Here is a 23,809-nt window from a genome sequence, read left to right on the forward strand (position 1 = left end):
ATTGTCGTCAAGCTTCTGATAAGAGTAAACTTGTTATTCTGTTGATGAATTAAAACTAGGGGGGGGGGACAATTATATTTATAAAAATATCGACAAATTATTGATGTAAAGGACAGGTTGTTGTTTGCTAGATTTGCATCAATCCTGCACCTCATGGTTGGCCCTTCAGTTTTAAAGGCCTGCGACTGTACTTTGAGAGCGCGCGGATTTTGTAAACAAAGAAAAAACTAAGATTCACAGAGAAGTACAAATACAATGGTTTAAAGATACTTTCCCAGTTGAAAGTGGTTTGAATTTCATGATACCTTATGTGTGTGGCGCTAAATGCTAAATGTTTGGCCGAAAAGGAGTTCTGTTTGTTTTATTTTCTACGTCCTATAAGGTGTATGATATTTGCTTTCAAGTCTTAATAGATTGCAAAGAAAACGTTTTAAAGAAAACCACCAGTAAAGCTTTCATCATTTCAACCGATGCCACAATTAAAATTGTACTGTATCAAAAAGTCCAGCATGGCACCTGTGCAGTTTTCAATAATGTGCACCAGATGTCGCCATTTTTACATTTCATCCCCCCAAGTTTAATGCACCCAACTCATGAGTGACAAGTCAAAGATAACATACCATTTTTTTTATATAAAAAAAAAACAAAACTCACTCGTTATTGATCAAACGTGTTTTATTACGAAGAAGTGGTTATAAAGTACTCCTCTAAATTAACCCAAAGATTAAATGTGCACTTTCTGCTGAAATATATATATATTTTTAAATCATCAATGACGTCATGTTGGCGTTCCTGAGGGTCCCAGACGCTGGTCCTCCTAAAGTGTACCAGAGTGGGACGTCCGCTCCCTGTACTTCCTCTGCTTTGCGCGCGCACGCAGACGCGCACGCTCCCGCACAGGGAGAGAAGTGGAAAGTGTTTGGATTCGAGCGCAGAGCAGAACACACTTCTGCAGAAATTCATGCGAACGTATCCGGCGTCCAAAGGACATCCAACCCCCGCGTTCAGCGCCAGGAAGTGGAGCATTCTTCTTTCTCGCTTTCGTCGCGCTGATGTGAGGTACTAATGTCTTTTTCAATTACTAATTAACGTCTCTTTTTCCCCGCCTCATATAACCTGCTCGTTTATACGCCAAAACGAAACAAATTGCGTATAGTCGTCTTTAAACTTGAATTCTATAAGTAGCAATAACATGATTATTGTCTGTGAAGCGTTCAAGGACCCTCGGGAGTCTTTTGGGAGAGCCTTCACAAAGTCCCCAACCTTTACTCCACTTTTAAGAAGGTCGAAGCATTTACACGGACATAACAGTTGCAAACGTGTGAGCATATGTGAGCTAAAGCCAAAATGCTCACTGGTGTGTACTTCCCTTTGAATTATTACAAATAATTATATCATTTAAAAATGATCATATTTGTGTGTGCTCATGGACAAAAACGTTGGCTCACATTTTGAAGGACTGCGCCCTAGAAAATATTGATTCTGAAAGGAAACTCCAGCATTTCTAACAATGAACTACAAAGACGATTATTTAGTCTACTGCTATTCTACTAGCTACTATTATTATTAACTGCTACTCATTATCTGATTAATTATTACTCATTTTTAATTACAAGTACAGTGGTGCCTTAAGATATGACTTTAATTCCTTCCGTGACCACAAAGTGATAACTCCAAATACTTGTTTCTCCTCTCATCTTTTCCCATTGAAATGAATGGCGATGTCATTAGTCCATTTCAGCCCCCCACCCAAAAACAACAAACAACAAACAATTTTATAACGTGTTTTTTTTTAATAAGGAAAATAGCACTCCGTGATATTGTACATTATAAACTCATATAGTGATAAGTTATAACAAATAAATAGAATGTAAGGAATTAAAAAGTTTGAGAGTCATGCAGGCAAACGAAGATGAATTTCACTCAACTATGGCGGCTGTAGAGCGCCTCGTTGTCTGCCGAGAGTCCGCGCACGTCACCCAGAGGAAGGCGAAACAGTTCGACTTGACAGCCAGGGTGTGGGCTGGGGCTTCGTGCTGGTGTGGCCACTTTAGAGCGCCTCATTGTCACGGCGTGGTGAAGCCCCACGATGAGCGGGTGGGATATATTCCAGCCACCGGAGGAAACGAACGTGAAAATGCACATTAGTGAAAAAGTCATTTCGCTTTTTTCAGTGCACATGCACACTCTTGCCCGTGTGATGTGTTTGTTTGTCCAGATGGTGACAAATCTCCTGGTGGTACAGACGCAAAACTGCGAGCGGCGTGTAAATGTTGTGATTTGGCGACAGGAAGTGATGTTTTCATCCCAAGAAATGTGAAGCGAGAGGACACCAAGGAGGACAAGCAGGACGCGTTGCGGAAGATCGTCTGTCCATGTCGTCCGAAAGCAGCTCGCCACCGCCGCCTTCGCCCCCTCGGCGCGCGTCTCCCCAGACTCCCTCGCCGCCGCCCGTCCCGCCCGACGGCCTTCGCGGGCGGCTGTACGACGGCCCGGCCGGCGGCTCCGTCCACGCCGTCTCCTTCCTGATCCAGATCGGACTCACCCGGGAGCCGCTGACCCTGGACGCCGCCGGCCTCTCGATGTCGGCCGTCATCGAGTTCATCTGCGCCGTCGTCGATCACAAGGTAAAAACAAAAAGAGGCCAGGAAGTCAAAAAGTCGCATTTTGTCTTCATCCTGCTGAAACTCGATAACGTTTGAGTTTTAATCATTGTTTGCGGGCATCACGCGGTAGCAACGTTGCCCTGCGAGCAAACTTCTCATCTCTTTCGTGAACTCAACAACACACACTTGCTTTTGTTTCCTCAGCTTGGTGGCGCTATATTATCAATCCATTCAGACATATATATTTTAAATATTTTACAGCAACACCAAAAGTGAAGTTAGATCAAGTACTTCTTGTTTGTTCAAGAGAATTAACCACAACTTTCGAGTTCTACTTCCCTGTTCTGTGTGTGTGTGTTTGTGTAATGAGTGAGAGAGCGTGCACATGTATATATATGTGAGTGTGATAAAGTGTGTGAGCATTTAAATGTGTGTACATGTGAGAGTGTGACGGTGACGCACGTAACAAGCATCCCTCTGTTGCCGTGGTGATGTGAGGACACTCCACCGGCTTCCTCCTCGCACACGCTGGTTGCCAGGGCGACCGAAACCAAGTGCTGCTCAGATGAGATGAGTGACACTTGAGATTTTATAAAACATTTACCGGACATTTCATCCTCACATTTGATGCAGCTTCAAGACGAAATCCTCACTTGACCTTTGAACTTGAACAGGACACACGCAGCTGCCGTCTGACAGGAAGGTTTACGGCAGGCGTGTGTCCTCTGGCGCCCCCTTTAGGAGATAAATATAGTAAGTAAAATATAAGTTACTTTCCACTTCAGCTGGGAAACAGGAAGTGAGTTTGTGTTCAATGTAAATGATGGAGGAAATCAGTCGCCATGTTTGCATGAACACCGTCACGCGTGGACCTGCCAGGACCACGTTGCACTTTTTAAACCGGTTATTCCCAACCAGGGTGCTATTTGAGATCGTCAAGGGGCCTGAAGGAAAATGATCCCATTTCACTTAATTTGTCTAAAAATGATGATTTCTAAATAAAAAATATATCCATGTTTATCTATTTATGCCAGTGATGTATAGCGACATAGGCATTAGCATGTTAGCATAGCATTAAAGGGAATGAATGAGTAGAGTCAATTGGAAGTTGGGAATTTTTGTGTGCGTGTATGTATGAGAGTAAATGTGAGAGTGAAAGCGTGTGTCTGTATGTGAGTCTGTGTGAGTTCGTCTGTCTCTGTGATTGTGTGGGGGAGAGAATGAGTGTGCGTGCGAGTGTAAGCGTGTGTGTGCATGTAAGTGTGCGTTTGGGTTTTTGTGTAACAGTGCAAGTGCGTGTGTGTGAGTGCCAGTGTATCTGTGTGTTTGTGTGTACATGTGTGTGTGAATGAGCGCGTGTAGGAGAGCGTGTGTCTGTGTGAATGCTAGTGCGTCTATATGTGTGTATCTATGTGTGAGTGAGTGTGTGGACGTATGTGTGTGTGTGTGCAACCTTTTATAGGATTAGCGGTTTCTTAAAAGTCTGATGATGTTTTCATGAGTGCAGCGCAGTTTATGGGGCAAATGTTCGTGCTGCCCCCAGCCAGATGATGTCAGGACCTCGAGTGTCATTCCCGCTCTCCTTACTTCCCGAAAGTCGGGAGGCAAAGCAGTTTGTGTGTGCGTGTGGCCCAGTTAATGGCAGATTAAAGACAGGCTCAGTGTGCATGAAACGCGCTCGCTTGGCCATTAAAAGAGGTCAAACTCAGGGAAAATTAACCGCGTCCGCTTAATGGTTGACGTCTTTGGAGCGTCAACTGATGTTTTTGTTTGGCAGCACGGTAAGCTATCGGTTAGCACGTCTGCCACCCAGTCAACCAGTTCTGGGTTTGAATCTCGCATGTTCTTCCCGTGCATGTGTGGGGTTTTCCTCCCACATTCCAAAAACAAATGTCCATAAATGTGAATGTGAGTGGGAATGCTGTAAAACTGGTGAATCAATTCATTTTCTCTTTATAGTACTGACAGACAACCAGTCCCTTGTTTGGCTAAATGTGCCGTGTGGTTGGCTGGCAACGAGTCCAGCGTGTAGCCCACCTTTTGGCCAAGTCAGCTGAGATAGATTATGGCAAGCCCTAAAGAAATGGACGGATATAGTTATGATCGTGACGATGCGTGTTTCTCTTCGTCCACCTCAGTTCCCAGAATGCGGATTGTTGGGGATGCGCGACAAGATCTTGCTTTTCCGCCACGACCTCAACTCGGACAACATCCTGCAGCGGGTCACCGCCGCCGAGGAGATTCACGAGGGCGACCTGGTCGAGGCGGTCCTGTCAGGTCAGCGGGCGTCCGTCGCTGTTCATCTCCTTCTTCAGTCAGTCTGAAACACGGCCGCGCGCACCGTTCTTTCCACCTGTGATGGCGTGTTCTATGATTGCAGCTCTGGCGTCATCTGACGACTTTCAGATCGGCCCTCACGCGCTCTACGTGCACTCGTACCGCGCGCCCGCCTTCTGCGATCACTGCGGCCAGATGCTGTGGGGGCTCGTACGCCAGGGCCTCAAATGTGACGGTAACACGCCAGCTTAAACTTCAACTAGATGAGACGAGGCTTAGATCTAGAAGACTTAGATGTTGACTTGCTTTAGAATGACTAAACTTGGTCTACACTTACTCTAGACCAGGGGTAGACTACGACATATATGAACATTTATGCACACATTGCAGGATAATTAGACAAGGAAAGGATAAACAGTGTGGAGTAACTCATTAACAGTGTTTGCACTGGTTGAGTTGGTAGTGCAAGTTAATAAGTAACTGCACTGAAAACAAATTGTTCCTTAGCATTATTTATAGATTTGAAAAATGCCTTCCATTACATTTTAGTGGAAAAGTTACAAAACAATTGGCAGCAGAAGAAATCGATTGGAATGATTAGGCATACCTCATGAATTGACAGCAGCTTGTACAAATGAGTGAGCACCGATCTACGTTAAAGTTCATTATCTGCGGTGTCCCCCAGGGGTCATTGCTGGAACCTTTATTGTTTTTCTGGGACATGAATGATTTATGAAATTTCTCAGAGAAACTTAAATTAGTTCTTTTCGCAGATGATACTGTGGAGGTCAAAACAGAAATGGGAAAATAAAAATATCAATGTAGACATAAGAGTTAAAATAATTGGTGAAGAAATAGAGCGTGTGCATAAACACAATTTCCTTGGAGTCATACTCGACCATAAACTGTCATGGAAGCTTCACATAGCCAGTGTTAAAACAAAGATGGCCAAATGCAGATAAATAATGGCCAAAACTAGGGCCTTACTGGATTACAACTCACTGTTTATTGTCTACTAGGCTTGGATATTAGTGTGTATGCGTGTGATCTTCTGCAGGTTGTGGTCTAAACTTCCACAAGCGTTGTGCGTTGAAGATTCCAAACAACTGCAGCGGTGTCAGAAAGAGGCGATCCTCCAACGTTTCCCTGAGCAGCGGACCCGCTTCCCTGGCACGCCCGCCTTTTGGAGACTTCCCCAAAAGGAACAGCAGCCTGCAGGATGAGGTACTTATGCTGTACGTCCTCATCCACTACAACCAAAAGTGTTGCATGTAACTGTATGTTACTGTAAGGGCCCTATTTTCATGAACGGCGTGAACCGGGCACGGCGGGCGTGTGGCGCAACTGTGTGCCAGAAACTGTGTTTACCGAAACTTTAGAGCATGAATTGACAGAATAGCACTAGCTAGCTACATAACGTTATGTTGGCTGCTTGCGAGCCGTATTAAAAGTATGTGAACATCACCTCTAGATCTCCGTGAAGAATGGACAGCCCAAAATGTCCTCTCCGGAGCACCCGGGGACGACACCTCTTTTTAAAACATTTTCACGGTGGTGTCCAGTAGCGCTGACACATTTTCCAGTCCCACTCCCACAGGCAGTGTTTAATTTGACAAGATGTAGCAACAATTATCGTAAAAAAGATGGGGTACGGTATTATCGTAATACATGTCGTGTAGTGTTGCCAATTTTCAACCGAGACACGGCAAGATTTTAAGGCAGTAGTCTGATGTAGTGCCATTCTGAGAGACCAAATTTATCTTGTAGTCTGATCCAGGCATGAGAGTGACATCTGATTTTAAGTGACATGTTATATGTTCATGTGATGATGTGATAGGTTACATTGTAATATGACTTTAAATGCGTCTGTTACATGCGTCTGTGCATGTGACTTCAAATGCCACGTCACATATAAGTGTTATGTTACATGTACAGTCAAGTGTTGATTTGTTACGTCTTTCAGTGACATGTTGTTACATGTGACTTCAAGTGTGAAATGTTACGTATGACTGTGTGATATGTTATTGCGACTGTGTGACATGTTACATGCGACAAAGTGTGACATGATACCTTTTCATGTGACTTTGTGACATGTTCATAGGACCTACAGTGCGATATGTTACATGTGTTGTAGCATGTGTGACTGAAGGCATACTCACACACTGGCCAATCTGGATTGTGCAACTATCTCACACACACGCACACACACACACACACACACGCTGACAGCGCCTGGAGGCAAAGCACTGGATTTTCCATCCTGTTTCACACAGCCAACAAAGCACACACAGCTCATTGCATCATTAGAGGGTCACTCTGCTCATTTCTCATTTATTGTAGATTGCAGTGTCTGTTAAAGTTGATGTGAATTCAGAACATGACGAGGTATCAGGTCCAAAGTGACCATTGAATGACATCTCATCCGCGTGCTTTGTTGGTGTGTGTGCTTGCATGCATGCGTGACATAAGAAGGTGGATTATTAAAGGGGGGTCAGATGTTTCTTGGCGGGATGAGTCCAGCTGGTGGAAAAGAAAGCTGTTTTTTCCGCGTCTGGTTGTTCCCTTCTCCGTATTTGTGTGTGTCAGCTACAAGAAATGTATACTTATTTATTGGCATCATTAAAAATTACATCCGGTCATGTTAATTATGTTGTTAATTTCAAATAGAGCACATGTGTAAAGTCTTGCTTTTTGGTTGCGATGCTTTATTGTTTTTGTGTCTGTGTGAGGAGCAGCGTGAGTCTCTGAGCAGCCATCCCGCCTGGATGGAGAAGATGCTCCCGGGCCGTGTGAAGTTGCCCCACACGTTCTCCGTGCACACGTACACTCGACCCACCGTGTGTCAGCACTGCAAGTGTCTGCTCAAGGGTCTCTTCAGACAAGGCCTGCAGTGCAAAGGTCAACACAGTGTTACATTTTCGCGACGCTTCTGGAACCTTCTGACGTTGTGGCTCTGCTTCAGATTGTAAGTTCAACTGCCACAAGAGATGCGCAGCCAAAGTTGCTCGAGACTGCATGGGGGAGGTCCACTTCAATGGAGGTGAGCACATACTATGTGTGTATGTGTGTATGTGTGTATATATATATATATATATATATATATATATATATATATATATACACACACACATACACACACACACACACAGAATAGTGTTTTAAAATTACAGTTACAATTTTATGTCACACGTGTCTTGTACTTTAAAAGGAACATCCAGTCCCACCCTGGACGCAGAGTCCACCATGGAGGTGGACAACAGTCATGTCGGCATCGACGGAGGACACAGCGCCGCCGAGCAGGACCGAGCGGCCGTGTTGGAGGTTTGCAAGATCTCCAATGACGGATCCTGCAAGGATCCTGAGAAGGACGACGACAAAGACGACGGCAAAGACAATGAGAAGGATGACGACACGGAGCGAGACATCAGGTGACGTGCACGTACACGAAAAAAAAAAAATCATGTCATTGACACATAGAAGCTTTTTTGTTTTTTTTAACCAAGCTCTATCTACTGAATCTGGTGTGTATACTTAACTAACTTAACTTTATAAAGCACTTTAAGAACAACCACAGCTGAAACAATTTGCTGTATACAAATACTAATCAAACATTACATAAGACAATGGAACATAGCATTTTGAAACTATAAAGTTAAAATAATAAAAATCAATAAGAGACTAAAACAAGGTCAGTCTTAAGGTCCGTTAAAAGTCAAGGAGTACAAACAGATTTTGAGGCGGATTTGGATGGATGGAGGCCAGAACAAGAGTTATGTGCGCCCTCTTGCGTGTTCCAGTTGGGAGGCGAGCAGCGCGTCACGAGAATAAAGTGTGTACTGATATGTGTGTGCGCGTGCGTGCAGCCCGTCGACCAGCAGCAACATCCCTCTGATGCGAGTGGTTCAGTCCATCAAGAACGCCAAAAGGAGAAGCTCCACTGTGGTCAAAGAAGGTTGGATGGTCCACTACAGTAGTCATGACAACATGGTCGGTATACACACACGCACATAGGAACACGGTGTAAATGCACACGCTTGTACCAATGTGACCTTGACGTGTCCGTGCAGAGGAAGAGACACTTCTGGCGTCTGGACTGCAAAAGTCTGACGCTGTTCCAGAACCACAGCGGAGCCAAGTTCTACAAGGTACACATAGTAGACTTGGACCTAAACTACACTTTGATTTATGCTTGATTTAGACCACTTCTGTGGCCTAACTTCGACCGACGTTAATCATAGTTTAGAGTCATACTACACTTAGACCTACTGTAGATTTAGACCTCAACTAGACTTGGATTTAGACTAGATTTAGCGCTGCTGCAGATTAGGATCAAACTTGTTTTACTACCCCCCCCCATGGAGCTTCCAACTCAGTCGCCACCGCCCCCACCCTGGGTGGTGGCCTATTAGCTTCCAACCAGCACGGTCTATCAGCACCTCCACCCTTTAGTGTATACCTAAACTAGACTAGTCCTAATTTAGACTAAGACGAGACTTCAACTAGATTTAGACCTGGATCAGTTAAAGGTAAGGCTCAGACTTGATGCAGACTAGAATTCATGTGGACTAGACCTAGAAGAGACCTAAATTGTACTTGGGTTTGAAACTAGAACTAGAATAGTTTTAGACGAGATTAGATTTAGATGAAATTTCATCCCAGTCTAGATTTAGGCTATATTTAGATCAGACTTATTCTTAGACTAAATTTAGACTAGATTTAGATCAGATGGCATTTTGACAAAACTAGATTTAGGTTATACTTAGTCTTAGACTAAAACTTGACAAGACCATCTTTAGTTAAGACTCAGTCCTAGACTAGATTTTGTCTTGATTTAGACTCAACTAGATTTAGGCTCTGGATTTACACTAAACTGGATTTACACTGGCGGCACGGTGACCGACTGGTTAGACCGTCAGCCTCACAGTTCTGAAGTGCGGGGTTCAATCCCTGGCTTCGCCTGTGTGGAGTTTGCATGTTCTCCCTGTGCCTGCGTGGGTTTTCTCCGGGCACTCCGGTTTCCTCCCACATCCCAAAAACATGCATTAATTGGAGACTCTAAATTGCCCGTAGGCATGACTGTGAGTGCGAATGGTTGTTTGTTTCTATGTGCCCTGCGATTGGCTGGCAACCAGTTCAGGGTGTACCCCGCCTCCTGCCCGATGACAGCTGGGATAGGCTCCAGCACGCCCGCGACCCTAGTGAGGAGAAGCGGCTCAGAAAATGGATGGAGGGATGGATTTACAATAGATTGGGTTTATATAAAATTTAGACCTAGACCTAGATTAGACGAATGAAATTTTGTCCTAGGCTAGATTTAGACTAGATTTAGATTTAACCATACCAATGTCCGAACTTAAACGTAACGTGAAGGTTCCGATGTGCGTCCTCAGGAGCTGTCGTTGTCGGAGATCCTGCGCGTGGAGGCGTCACAGGAAGTCGTCGGTCCGACGGCGGGCAGCAACGCTCCGTGCTTCCGCTTGGTCCTGTCGTCCGGCCCCGTCTACTACGTGGGCGAGGACGATGGCGGCGCGGCTCAGGAAATGGGCCGCAGCTGGGAGAAGACCATCTGCCGTGCCATGATGCCCCTCACACCCAAGCCCAGCCTGGGCACCGGACAGGGGTGGAAACACAGTGAGTCATCAATCACGAAACGTTCGTTGTAGATCAAGGCTAGCAAGCCAGAACAGTGAGTGCACCTGGTCCCCATTTGATAATTTACAATGTTATAAATGTTTCTAATTACTTAGATTATTTGTTAAAACCATAAATATACCAGTTACTTTCATCCCAAAACACTTGAAAAAATGATTTTACACATGATTTAATTTCAGAAGAGCCAAAACAGACACATGCGGCAAAGACTCTCCGGAACTTTCGCTAACAATCCAGTCTAAATTTAGCTCCTCCCTGACATACAAAGATCTTCAACAGTGGAGATGTATCACTTCAACATAGAGTGGTACCGTAACATAAGAGTTTAATCTGTTCTGTCACCACGCTTGTAATTCAAAACCATTAAGTCATCTTTTCCCATTGAAATGAACGGAAAGAGCATGAATCCATTCCAGCTTTCCCCCCCAAAAACAAAAAAAAAATGCTGCAATGGGTCTAATGAGAAAAAATAGCACTCCATGATACTGTACTTAAGAAAACATACAGTAATGACATAATTGAATTCAACAGTTTTTGTCACACTACTTTGTTTGAATGGCCATTGCGCTGCTCTTTCTGGTGTGCCTGCCTTGGCCACCTGGGGGCAGTGTAAGACGGACGGATATACTTTTCATTGAGACGTCACAACTCCTCACAGCTCATCAGTACAGCAGTAATAGTAGTTGTTCTTTGTAGAGGATTTAGAATATATGAGTGCGAGTACTCTTATATCGTTTGCCAACGTGTTGCTGCACAGTTTGTGTTAAATCTGTTGCTTAAAGTGTTATAGTAACCCAACATAGATGCTTTTTAGCGTTAGCATTAAGCTAGTTGAGTTCACTGCCACCACACAGTACTCGTATCTCAAGTCTACGCTCGCAAGTCAAAGCAAAATAATTGTCCGAACGACGGCTCGCATCTTCAAAAAGTCATAGATCAAGGCACCACTGTACTTCCTTGACACCAATTACTACTTTTACTGTTTTTACACGCGTTCAATACACTATTTACACACTTTTAAATACACTTTTGACACACTTTTAGAGTAGACCAAAACATCGCACTCGGTTGGCAAAGTATGGGCATCGGAGCCTTTTGTGCTTCCATTTAATATGCAGATATTATCGCAGATGAGCGGTCATTCACACTCTAATCATTCCTGTTGCCACTGCTGATTGGTATTGGAAATAGCAGCAGACGTATGTTGCGTTGATGATGCAACAGGAAGCGGAATCCTGTCTGCGTTAACTAGAAACATTGTCTGTGACCCTTAATGGCCGGCAGGAAATGCCAACTGTCAGTTTTACACTAAAGTGATTGTGATTGAAGGGATTTCAGGGGATTTTATGCCTCAACTCGCTCGCTTTTTGTGTGGAATTAACATTAAGCTTTAACTCAATTCCCTTTTACCTGGTGAGCTTGTTTCCCCCCCATTGGCAATCACATTACACACTCCATTACGCTAATGCACGTTATGCAACACACTTACTTTTTAATAGCAGACCCACGCCAAATCATGGGAAGCTCGAGTCTCTATCCAGGAACAGGAAGTGCTCCTCACAAGTTGATAAGTTGTATAAGTTGTGTCACAAAGAGTTGACCCAAATGTAAGCAAGGATGGCACAGAGAAAATCTTCCACAATCAATAGCGGCGCTCTAGTGGAAATTCACCGGCAGGCAGGCATGCATTGTGATGCCTTCATTTTGGTAAACAGGAATTGGAGCCTTTTACTTTGCTTAAATAAGACAATTGAAAACAGTAATGTGGTGGTGTGTCCACAGAGGAGGTGACCATCTGCATATCAGTTTGTAACTCGCAGATCCAAGAGAACGTGGTAAGTTTTCAAATTTTCACATATGAAAATAATCATCATCTTCATCTTAATTTTGATTATCTTCCTCTTCCTCCTCCAGGATATTAGCTCCGTCTATCAAATCTTTGCTGAGGACGTTCTTGGGTCAGGACAGTTTGGCATCGTGTACGGAGGTGAGACGTCTTCGTCATCATCTAAGAGAAACATGATGAAGACCAGTCATTCTCAGTGTGTACTAGTGGTACGAAGGCTCCCTCTAGTGGTACGCCAAAGAATCACTGCTTCAGTATAGTTTATTACATTTGCCTTTAATCTTTAAGAACTGCTTGTTTTGAATTGTTGGGACTGTTTTTATGTACCTTTTATATACAATACCATTTTTTATTTTATTGTATTTTTATTATGATGTCAAGACATTATGATGAAGAGCGTGTTCTTGTCCCGGTCAGGCCAACACAGGAAGACTGGTCGAGACGTGGCCATCAAGATCATCGACAAGATGAGATTCCCTACAAAGCAGGAGAGCCAGCTGCGGAACGAGGTGGCCATCTTGCAGGTACCGCGCCCATTGAGGCTCATGCAGACCCCGCCTGGCGCGGAATCGTACGTCAACGCCGTTACCATATCGAACGTGGCAAATTAAGATTGATCACTGAATAGCATAACCATCAAAGTCAGTTACATATAAACATTAGCACTCAATCTCATTATTCAGAAAACCCACGTCACAGCTACATTTCAGCATCTAGTTATTATAGACAAAATATTTCATGTAAATATATTTTATATATAGTTAATATTTAAATCCCAATAACCATGTTAAATACATTGCCCGCTCTAAACAGTCCAGAAAATATTAGAATAATATATACGTTGGTTTGGTGCATAACTTAAAATAAATATATCGGTGTGTCTATTTGGAAATAGATAGGCACCATGAACTATGTGTCATTTTTAATCTGATGATCATAAATATTTACTCCTTATATGTTTACTATATTCAGTAGGTAAGCACCAAAAACAACATAAGCCTATGTATTTTTTTTTATGTTTTCATGAGTGTCTACACCTGCCAATGTAACTGTGACAAGAAATGTTGTAATATAAACATGTCAACATTTGTAATCATCATATAAAAAATAAAAAAACAATTTCTGTTCCCCACATATATATTACATATTGATTTAATGCCATTAACTTTATAAACTTTATTTTATCGCTTTCTGAAATTCATGCCATTGGCATTGAATTGTTTATGATTTATTTTATTTGTACAGCGCTTTGTTCCAACTAAGGTTGTTCTTTTTAGTGCTTTAGATATAAAGTGGCGCTGTCTCTGCTTAGGATCACCTTCATCTTGTCTTGAGCATCTCTTTATCTCTCTGTCTTTGTCCAGAACTTGAAGCACCCCGGCATCGTAAACCTGGACTGTATGTTCGAGACCCCCGAGCAGGTGTTTGTGGTCATGGAGAAGCTCCACGGTGACATGTTAGAGATGATCTTGTCCAGCGAAAAGAGTCGCCTGCCGGAGCGTCTCACCAAATTCTTGGTGACGCAGGTGAGCACCACAAATAATTATTCAATCAAGCCACTCACCCAGAAAAAATAATTTCCTGCCTTTTTCATCACAACCCTTTCTTCACAAAATGAGTCAGACTCATTAACAGGATTTGTCTGCACTGGCACACTAGGTTTATTGGGGAGAAAGTAAGCGCTGATATTTGTTCTCTGCCATTGTTCATTGTTTACAAGTTAAGTGAAACCTGTAGATTTGCACGAATCACCCCAAGACCCGCCTCTTTTCACACAATAGCCAATCACAGTAGGGCTGGGCAATATGACCATGGAATTAATGTGGCGGGAGTATCTCTTAAAAGACAAACACAACCCGTTAGTACGGCAAAACAGAGAGGGAGAACGACCTACGACCTTCTATTTTAAACATTGCTACTCTATAACCCTCCTCTGGCACTGTACCTTTTAACGCAGGCGCTATTAGCGCTGTCTCAAATTTTAGAGGCAAATTGCAAGCATTTATTTAACGTTAGGCTGCCCCGTCCCACCCTTCTGCTTGGCTCGTCAAATTATAACTGGGACGCTACTGTCAGTGCCTCACCAGCCTTGAACCTCAGAGGACATTCCTGAAGCCAAATCATTTCTGCTGTGCAGATCCTGGTGGCCCTCAGACATCTTCACTTCAAAAACATCGTCCACTGCGACCTAAAGCCTGAAAACGTCCTCCTGGCATCAGCTGAACCTTTGCCTCAGGTACAAACACAACAACGGCGAGAGATCACAAACTAGTCAACATGAACGTCATCCTCCTCTTCTTCCTCCTCTTGCTCTTCTTCATTCTCCTCCTCTTCTTCCTTCTTTTCCTCCTCTTCCTCTTATTTCCTTCCATTTCCTCCAGGTGAAGCTGTGCGACTTTGGCTTCGCCCGCATCATCGGCGAGAAGTCCTTCCGCCGCTCTGTGGTGGGCACGCCGGCCTACCTGGCGCCGGAGGTTCTTCGCAGCAAAGGCTACAACCGCTCGCTGGACATGTGGTCGGTCGGCGTCATCGTCTACGTCAGCCTGAGCGGAACCTTCCCCTTCAACGAGGACGAGGACATCAACGACCAGATCCAGAACGCCGCCTTCATGTACCCGCCCAGTCCTTGGAAGGAGATCTCTGAGGATGGTAGGAGACCCGGAATCTTCTCTCTCGCTCAAATGTGCAACTACAGTAAGGCTACGTTTACACTATGTTCCCGGCGGCCACAGTTGTGAGGCAACTTGGGGGCGGGGACAGGCAAACGTAACGGACCGTGATTGCCCGGCAAGATTTTTGAAGTGTCTAAACATTTGCTACGGCAGTCACGGTGTGCATGAGAAACCTGGTCGGCCGAAGTAAAACGGGGAGCACACAACATCTGTCTATCAAAACATGGAGGCAGTTAGCCTGCCATGTCATATCTTTTTGTAACTCTTAATGTTGAGTGAGTGTGTGTGTGTGTGTGTGAGAGAGAGAGAGAGAGAGAGAGAGAGAGAAATAGAGCGTGTGCACTGCAGTGTGTCCTGTATGTGAATAACAAGCGGTTTGGCATGTTTTGGTACAAAAGGATTTGTAATTTAGTTGTAGACAGAAAACTAATATTATCAAACAACATGGATGAACCCTCCACACCCCCGCACTGACTCCGACTCTGCAGGCCATAATAATCTGCTCAAATTTTTTAAATGATTATATATTTAATTAATCAGTAATTGAATAAAATAAATATTGTATTATTTAATTATATTATTTACAATAAATCAATTAAACAATTATTTAACAAAATAAATTAATGATATACAATAAAAAATAAATATTTAAATTTAAAAAAATACATCCAACAATTATAACAAAGTATAATTTTGAACAAAACTTTTCATTTGTATTTAGCTAATTTTACTTAGCCAATCTCTGTAACAAAGTATAAATAGATTAGGGGTCTGTTAAATAATTGGTTAATTGGTTTACTGTGAATAATAACATTTAAAATATTATTCAAAAATGATGTATACATTTTAAAAATGATTTTTTTTCTCATTAAAATAATTCAAAATATATATACTTTTTTTGGGGGGGGGGGATCAGTCTGTTTCCAAGATCAAGTGTGGCCCTTGAGCACAAAGGTTGGCTCATGCTTGCACTACAGTGTAAAAAGTGTGGGTTCAGCTTCTAATTGGTCCCGTGGTCCAGTCGCTTCTGTCATCCGCTGTCTTGTCTCCATAGCAACAGACCTGATCAACAACCTGCTGCAGGTGAAGATGAGGAAGCGCTACAGTGTGGACAAATCTCTAAGTCACCCGTGGCTGCAGGTAAACGAAGGCGCCAACCTGTATGGAAATAAACCGGAAAATCCAGATTCAGGGTTTTCGGGCTAAGTGGACCTTCCATCTGGTCCTGCAGGACTTCAACACGTGGAAGGACCTTCGGGAGCTGGAGATGCGACACGGCGACCGCTACATCACACATCAGAGTGACGACGCACGCTGGGAGGGATTCGCTGAACAGAGGGGACTGCAGCACACGCAATGCGCGTCCGCCTCCTCGCCCCAGGCGGAACGCGTGGACCAGGACTCCTAGTGCACGACTTCTTGGACATTTGGAGGTCAGGGAGATGTTTTTTTCAAGAAGCCCCTCAAAATCTGAACACCAATTAAACAACTACCACGTGTACACCTAAATGGCACAGGAATTAAAAAGTTGCCTATTTAAAAAAAAAAAAAAAAAAAACACTGCAGCGTTCAGTGCTGTCTACAAACTCTGACATTGACTGTTGACCAGTCCAGTGTTTGCCTATACACTGTTCCCTCGCTATATATTTTTAAATATTCATATTGTGCATAATTCGCCCTATCATAGGATTTTGAGTGTACGCTGTAATTCTTTTTTGGGTAAAATAGCCTAGCACATTCAAACTGTTAAGAAAAAAACAACACATATTACAAGGAATAAAATGTACCGCATTACTGTATATTTAAGAGTGAAAAGGTGTTTAAAAGTATAGAACGTGTTTATGAGAGTATGGTAGAGTGTGGGGAAGATTAATAAGAGTCTGTGGAGGTTCATACAACTTGAAAATATGTCTAAATATTTGGTGGATTCCACCTATTGCGGGGGTGGTCCCGAGCCGAAACCCCCGCGATGAACGAGGAATTATCGTATGTGAGCTGAAATTGACTGCCGAACAGTCCCGTTGTCAGATGGGATAGACTCCATCTCAGCCGTCATCCTGATCCCATGACCTCGGCTAATTCGCCATTCGTTTATTCTTTCCCGTTCGTCACAAAACTGTGCGTCTTGAGAATGTGTTCCAGTTCTGTTTCCGGTTCTCAGGAAAAGCGGATCTCGGTGAACCCCGCGACCGGAAGCTGCGCCGGGCTCTTCTTCTTGTCCAGCTTGAGCCCGGCGGCCGTCTGGGGCGCGGCGAGTCGGCGAGGGTGCAGCAGGCCGAAGAACAGGAAGCGGTCGCCCATCTGGGCGCCGTCCGTCAGCGCCTCGTAGCCGCCAATCAGCTGCTGCCTGGTCGACTGGTCGCCGCAGTTCCTCAGCAGGACCTGCGCGCCGGGACAAACGCGGAGGCGATCGTCATCGTGCACTCGAGGAGCCGTTGGAGCATTTATTCAATGTCATTCTAGTGCACGGAATTGTACATGTACTAGTACGCGCGTCGCTGTGTCACTTGTAAAACAATTCAATGCACTAGTAGAATGACCAGGGCACACTAGTATAACGACTATCTTACTAGTAAGGTTTTTATTCATTAGTGTCACTTTTGACTGACTCGTACACCATGAAACCTTGCTAGTAAACTGTTTCGCTAATAACACAACTAGGCTTAACGAGTAGGCATCTGTCATGCACTAGTGTGAACTACTGCAGTTTTGCCTCACTAGTAACATTTAACTCAGATGATAACTAGTGCATAGTTTTGCCTTGAGAGTAACATGTAGTTGTTCTGTAAGTGCGAGTGTCATTCCACTAGCGAACGGTTGAGAAGCGTACTGACCTGCATGCGTGCGTCGATGCCCATGTTCTTCAAGAACGACCTCTGGGTGACCGGCCCCAAGCAGGCCACGCCCATTCCCGCCACTCGCCGCACGTAAGCGAAATCCACATCGGCGGTGAGGTCGGCACAGCCGGGAGACACGAGCACATCGTGGAGACGGTGACCTTTGAACCCCTAACGGGAAAAGATAGTATGACGCGCGGCGGCCAATCGGAGCTCAGCGTGATGTCGCGGTGATGTCAATCGCGGTGGACGCCCCCCACCCGGAAGGTGTCGGTCTTGGTGCCGTCGTGGCCGTAGTCGGCGATCAGCGCCGCCCCGCCGTGCTCGGCCACCCGTCGCGCCAGCTGCTGGATGATGACGCCACCCTCGGCGCAAACCTCCACATGCTCCCGATTTTCGTCACGCTAGACACACACAAACACACAGGTTTCAACCGCACAAAACAAGGTCTCAGAACTCAGCAAAAATGTTCCAGAAAAATCGGGTGATCCGGCCAACCAAACATTTACTTTATCAAGAGTCCTGTCATATTTGTTCGATTCTGGAGCCATTTCCCCCCCCCCCCCCCCCCCCCCCCCCCCCCCCCAAAAAAAAATTTTTTCGCTGAAAGTTAAAATTATTATTATTTAATGATTTTTTTTTTAATCTATTGATTCATTTTTTTATTTTATTTTGTTTTCTTTTATCTCAAAAATAAAATTGTAAAATTAACCATTTAACCTATCGCTGACGCCGGGCAGAAACCTCCTATGTACTGCAGTGTAGATTCTGTAGGATGGCGACCCCAAGTGGACAAAAATAATACTTGTACCTCACATGCATATGTTGTATTGGCCTTGTTGTTTCATAATCCAAAATCAATTGGAACAATCGGTAGAATAATCAAATTAAAAAAATATTTGACAGCCCCAGCCCTAAATAAAACAAAAAATGCAACTGAAAGCGACATCCCACGTTTGGTCACGTGACCCCCTGCAGCCACTGACCTGCACAAGAGTGGTTGACGCAAGGGTGGGCGACGGCGCCAGCACGAACCTCAACTGGCCCGACTTGTCTACGTCCACGTCCACCATCACCTCACGCCAGCCTCGCTCGGTCCGCTTCCACCGAAGAAGAAAAACAGAAATCAGTGTCAAACAACCTTAAGCTGTATATAACACACACTAACGAATGCATATTATGTTAAAACATTTTATAAAACAACATATTTATCCAATTTAAAAAAAATAATAATACTTATGTACTACAGTATACATGGGCATGAAAATAAAACGATTTTAACAAAGTCTGGCACGACTATTACCCTGCTCAAACGCACAGTACATTTAAATGTGTGTTTGTTTTCACACATTTGTTTTAATGTATTTTTTACATATCGCTGGGTTAAAAAAAAATTGGAATGTAATTTGTTTCTAATATCGTACAGCCCTAGTCTGAGCCCTGCTGTGAATATCCACGAGTAATTGATGCACCCTTAAAAAGGCTTAATTACCTTTGGATGCCACAAAATGGTGGCAAAGCACTACTTTTGTATTAGGTCTCTGGCCTGACTCAATGAAGCTCCTCCGCTCCCTTCAAAATAGTTCCTTGGCACAAAGATGGCACCTATGCAATAATTTTTGATTAGACAGGGCTTTGGCCTAAGTACCAAATTGTGGATACATCAGTTTTTCAGCAAAGAACGGAGGAAAGGCAAAAACCAAAATAGAGAATAAAAATGTGGGAAACATATTTGCTTGCCGCTATTTTCCATGACTTCTGATTTCAAATTCAATTTATTCTAAAAAAAAATATATGAAACAACAAAAAAATGCAAGGGCAAATGTGTATATATATATAATTATATGATTTTCATTTCGGTCAGAACAGCCCTCTGCGGGAAACCACAACTATGATGTGTCCCCTGAGAAAAAGGAGTTTGACACCCCTGCTGAGTCGAATGGACGTGAACAACAGTAGGTTCGTTTCAACAGGACTAATTTAAGCCTTAAAATACTCCTCCCACACTTTTTAAACACATTGTTAACATATTTGAACACAAAAAAATGTACAGAAAAATCTGTGATTTAGCCAGATAAAAAAAAAAATGACATGCTCCACCCTCAAAAATTGCGTTGAGGGATTCCCAGCGCTGCATTTAAAAACAAAAATCAGCTGTGTTTACTTCATGAGTTTGTTTTAACCAAGATTATACTGTAAATTGTGTAGTACCAAGAACTAAAGGTTATGGCACTTAGGGTGTCAAAAGAAACTCTTGTTGGTACCTGGAACTTGTGTATGGGCAGCGCGTCAAAGAACTCATGAGCCAGAAAGATGCTGAAGCCTTGATAAGAAGAAAAACTTGTTAATTTCTTCTACATGTTCTGTTCTGCTTACAGTGAACTCCCGTTTATCGCGGGAGATACGTTCCAGACCCACGTTTTAAATACAACTTAAAAAAATCAACGGTGTAGCGAGGGCACAAAAGGTGCACCACGATATAGCAGGGGTTCTTGTCCACGCTTTTGGGCTCACCAGGCGGGACGTCCTCCAAGCGGCGGTACCAGGACACCGGCAGGCCGGCAGCTGTTCGGCCGTGCCGGTAAACGGGCTCATCTTCCCGCTCCGCCTCAGTGCTGCCGGTCCCGACCAGAGTCTGCGCCTGCAGACGACTCAGAAGTGGACTCACCTCCACCAAGTGCAGCGAGACTGAAGCCCCGCTCAGCACAGGCTGCAGCTGAGTGAAAACCTGCGGAGGAAGTGACTAAATGCGATGATGATGTTCGTCACCGAAAAGACAAAACGACGTCGAGGCGGTCCCGTCGTACTCGGAGAACGTCGCTGGCCAAAGATCCTTTCCCCGGTCCCAGCTCCACCAGCTGGAGCTGTTTGGGCCGACCCGCTGCCATCCACTCGCTGACCACCCACACGCCCAACAGCTGCAGAAACAGGAAGTAAATGAGTAAATACATTTTATTTAAGTAGAACTTATGATCCATCCATCCATTTTCTGAGCCGCTTCTCCTCATTAGGGTCGCGGGCACCCTGGACCCTATCCCAGCTATCATCGGGCAGGAGGCGGGGTACACTCTGAACTGGTTGCCAGCCAATCGCAGGGCACATACAAACAAACAACCATTCGCACTCACATTCACACCTACGGGCAATTTAGAGTTGTCAATTAACCTACCACGCATGTTTTTGGGATGTGGGAGGAAACCGGAGTGCCCGGAGAAAACCCACGCAGGCACGGGGAGAACGTGCAAACTCCACTCAGAACTGTGAGGCAGATGCTCTAATCAGTCGTTCACCGTGCCGCCAGCACTTATGATGTCTGTCTAATATAAAAGTATTGCTTTGCTGTCATCTTGTGGCATCTTGGTGCCATAGAACTATGTTGACGTGAGAGGAGGAGGAGGAGGTGGGGTAACGCTACACGTGGCTAAAATAGAGTCACAAACCTTATATAGTTAATAAAAGAAACACAAATCTAAACAAGTGATAAATCCAGACTAACCAGAATGCCTGCCTAAACATGCGTTTTAGCTCAAACAGACCTTTAATTTTGAATCTTAACTCCTTCAGTGTTGTGGACATTCCTATTCGTTAGCTGGAATGCAACCACTTACTGCCATCAACAAATATATTCCTCAAGTACATTTTTCAACAGGTAGGTGTCGAAGGGTCTCAAATTCAGGCATCTATGCAAATGTAATGACAAAGAGATGCCAGTAGATGGCAGTGATGTATCACTTTGGAGTTGAGAGCAGCACAGCTTTTGAGTAGAAGATAAAGATTAGGAGCGATTATGAGGGAGAGAAATGCCATCACGTTGTTAGTCGGACAAGTTTAGGCACCTGGCACTCGAACAGAGTATATATGGTGTAAAGAGTGTATGTGTCCTATCACTAGGAAGAAGAGAGTGCATGTTGCAATCGACATGTAAAAAAAAAAAAGCCAATGACGTTCCATGTGGCGAGTTAGCGTCGCTCACGCCGTGTTTCTTAGTTGTAAATAAATTATTATTTTGCCTTTCTTAGTCTTTTTTTTGTGTGTTTTTGGTTTGTGGTGTCACAAAAGAAAAAAATATTAGCGTCAAAGTCACTGCTCTACTTGACATGTTTCTTTTTACAAAAAGCTTGCATTCTCTGCTTTTCGGTCAGAAACCAAGTGCAAGCAACCCATTTTCTACCGCTGATTATTAAATAACGGAAAAAGCTAGAAACACTTTTTTTTTCTGGTGAAAGAAGTGTCTCTTTCATTTGGTAGGTACGGTGCTTATTTTGTCACAGAAGATAATATTCTGTGAGTCTTGAAAGATCAGTCGAAATGCTCTAAAACAGCAGGCATTATGGGGAACTCTACTTTAAAAAGGGCTGCCAGTCAATGAGTTAAGTGACTGCTAAAATGTTGCAACGAATCCTCAAATGAACAAGGAGCCAGTGTGACAGAAGAACTGAACCTATGAGATCTACACAAAAGCCTCATGGCGGCATTCTGGACGATTTAGAGACAGTCTGATGTATTTTTGTTGAGAAACAGAGAGGAGAGAATGGCAATAATCAAGAGCCAAAAAAAAGAGAAGCACCAAAAGATGCTTGCTAATGTTTGACCTCTCCGAAGATCTGACTAATTTCTGGTGATGTGATGAAGTCTCCATCCGTTCCCAGCATGTTCTTCTTCACATAGTATCCCTGAAGTCACAAGATAAACAAAGCATGAGGTGCCACGCGTCTCATTGGGGATGTGGTGAAAATGAAAACGTCGCTGACAAACCATCACTGGGTTGGTGAGCGCCTCCCTCATGTACTCGGCCACAGAAACGGGCCCGGTGGCTTTGATTTTGGACGTCAGGTGTCGCAGCATCAACGATCCGGTCGCGTCCTCCTCGGGAGAAGATGAGGAGCTCAGAAGTCTGCTGGTGGCTGCTCGCCATCGCACTGATGACAAACAAACAAACAACATTAGCTGTGTTCAAAATCATTCACTCCCCTACTACATCACTATACTATATATATATTATATACAAAATATTTTTTTAACTGAGTGGATGAGTGATACCATTTTTTTTTATATTATTACATTCTCATATACTCTCAGCAGTTACTACTGACAACTGTTTCCAATATTGCGGTTCCTTTATTTTACTCGCAGACAATGCGGATTTTGATATGTGTACTATTTTTTGATGTGTCATATTTATATATAAAAAAAAAAACATTAGCAAAATGTCTTTTTAAGGGCTTAATGATAGGTTCAGCCATACAGAGGCCGATCGAAATTGTTTCCACGAGTCCATTCATTCATTTTCATTGCCACTAATTTGTATTTATTTACTGTTATTATTTAAAATATTTTTACGTTAATTGTATTATTTATTATGTGTTGTGCAATACTTTTTTTTTGGGGGGGGGGGGGGGGGGGGTTCCATGTACAGTTAGTATCACAGTTCTTACCTGGTGGTACTGGACTGACAGAATGAATCAACCGGAGCAGTTGTTGTGTTTTAGCAGCATAAAGTCCCCTCATTTCTCCAAATGTGAAGCAAAGGAAACACTGACGCTCACTTAAGTCTCATTTTTGATTTAAAGTGTGTTGAATAGAACTGTCAGCATTCAACGTTTACTAGCAGCAGGAGGTGCGTTAGCATTAGCAAGGCGAGCCACAAGTGCGTCAGTGACAATAAGCAACTGTTTCGTTTCAAGTACAAAAGACAGAAATTACGTTAAATTATGGTGGTTTACTATGAGCTGGAAAGTCCTTGTGGCAAAGCTAAGAGCTAAAGCTAATACACGTTATGTACACACGCATTTCAGGGCACCTGTAATGACAGACTGACAGAAACATTGGCTATCCTTTCACAATAAAATCATATTTTACGAAACTTTTTAGAATTTGGATCTACTTACGAGATTATGCGTTACTTTCTAACTATATATA

At 43.7% G+C, this 23,809-nt stretch overlaps 2 protein-coding genes across 5 annotated transcripts; one reads left to right on the forward strand and one right to left on the reverse strand.

The window, feature by feature from the left end:
• Positions 1–820: 820 nt before the first annotated feature.
• On the forward strand, positions 821–17,352 carry LOC133468310 (serine/threonine-protein kinase D3-like). 4 transcript variants are annotated; one of them, XM_061754072.1, is made up of 20 exons: positions 821–1,059; positions 2,219–2,627; positions 4,745–4,883; positions 4,987–5,118; positions 5,941–6,107; positions 7,613–7,781; positions 7,846–7,923; positions 8,092–8,311; positions 8,747–8,870; positions 8,951–9,028; positions 10,274–10,514; positions 12,318–12,370; positions 12,450–12,522; positions 12,799–12,905; positions 13,746–13,907; positions 14,519–14,617; positions 14,763–15,030; positions 16,108–16,193; positions 16,285–16,486; positions 17,215–17,352. In XM_061754072.1, exons 2-19 carry the CDS (start codon positions 2,376–2,378, stop codon positions 16,459–16,461), a joined length of 2,625 nt encoding a protein of 874 aa, XP_061610056.1. In that variant the 5' UTR covers positions 821–1,059; positions 2,219–2,375; the 3' UTR covers positions 16,462–16,486; positions 17,215–17,352. The 4 variants fall into 4 exon arrangements, with proteins under 4 accessions (XP_061610056.1, XP_061610058.1, XP_061610057.1 ...); XM_061754074.1 differs by having other exon boundaries at positions 7,616–7,781; XM_061754073.1 differs by having other exon boundaries at positions 2,291–2,627.
• On the reverse strand, positions 16,831–23,712 carry ndufaf7 (NADH:ubiquinone oxidoreductase complex assembly factor 7). The gene is made up of 10 exons (XM_061754077.1): positions 23,326–23,712; positions 22,646–22,809; positions 22,483–22,563; positions 20,698–20,808; positions 20,405–20,618; positions 20,155–20,213; positions 18,877–18,990; positions 18,151–18,294; positions 17,888–18,061; positions 16,831–17,435 (listed from the first exon to the last, which is right to left on the reverse strand). The coding sequence occupies exons 1-10, from the start codon at positions 23,396–23,398 to the stop codon at positions 17,211–17,213; spliced, it is 1,359 nt and encodes a 452-aa protein (XP_061610061.1). The 5' UTR covers positions 23,399–23,712; the 3' UTR covers positions 16,831–17,210.
• Positions 23,713–23,809: the final 97 nt, after the last annotated feature.

Source organism: Phyllopteryx taeniolatus, chromosome 18, assembly GCF_024500385.1.
Source record: "Phyllopteryx taeniolatus isolate TA_2022b chromosome 18, UOR_Ptae_1.2, whole genome shotgun sequence".
NCBI classification, from domain to species: Eukaryota; Metazoa; Chordata; class Actinopteri; order Syngnathiformes; family Syngnathidae; genus Phyllopteryx; species Phyllopteryx taeniolatus.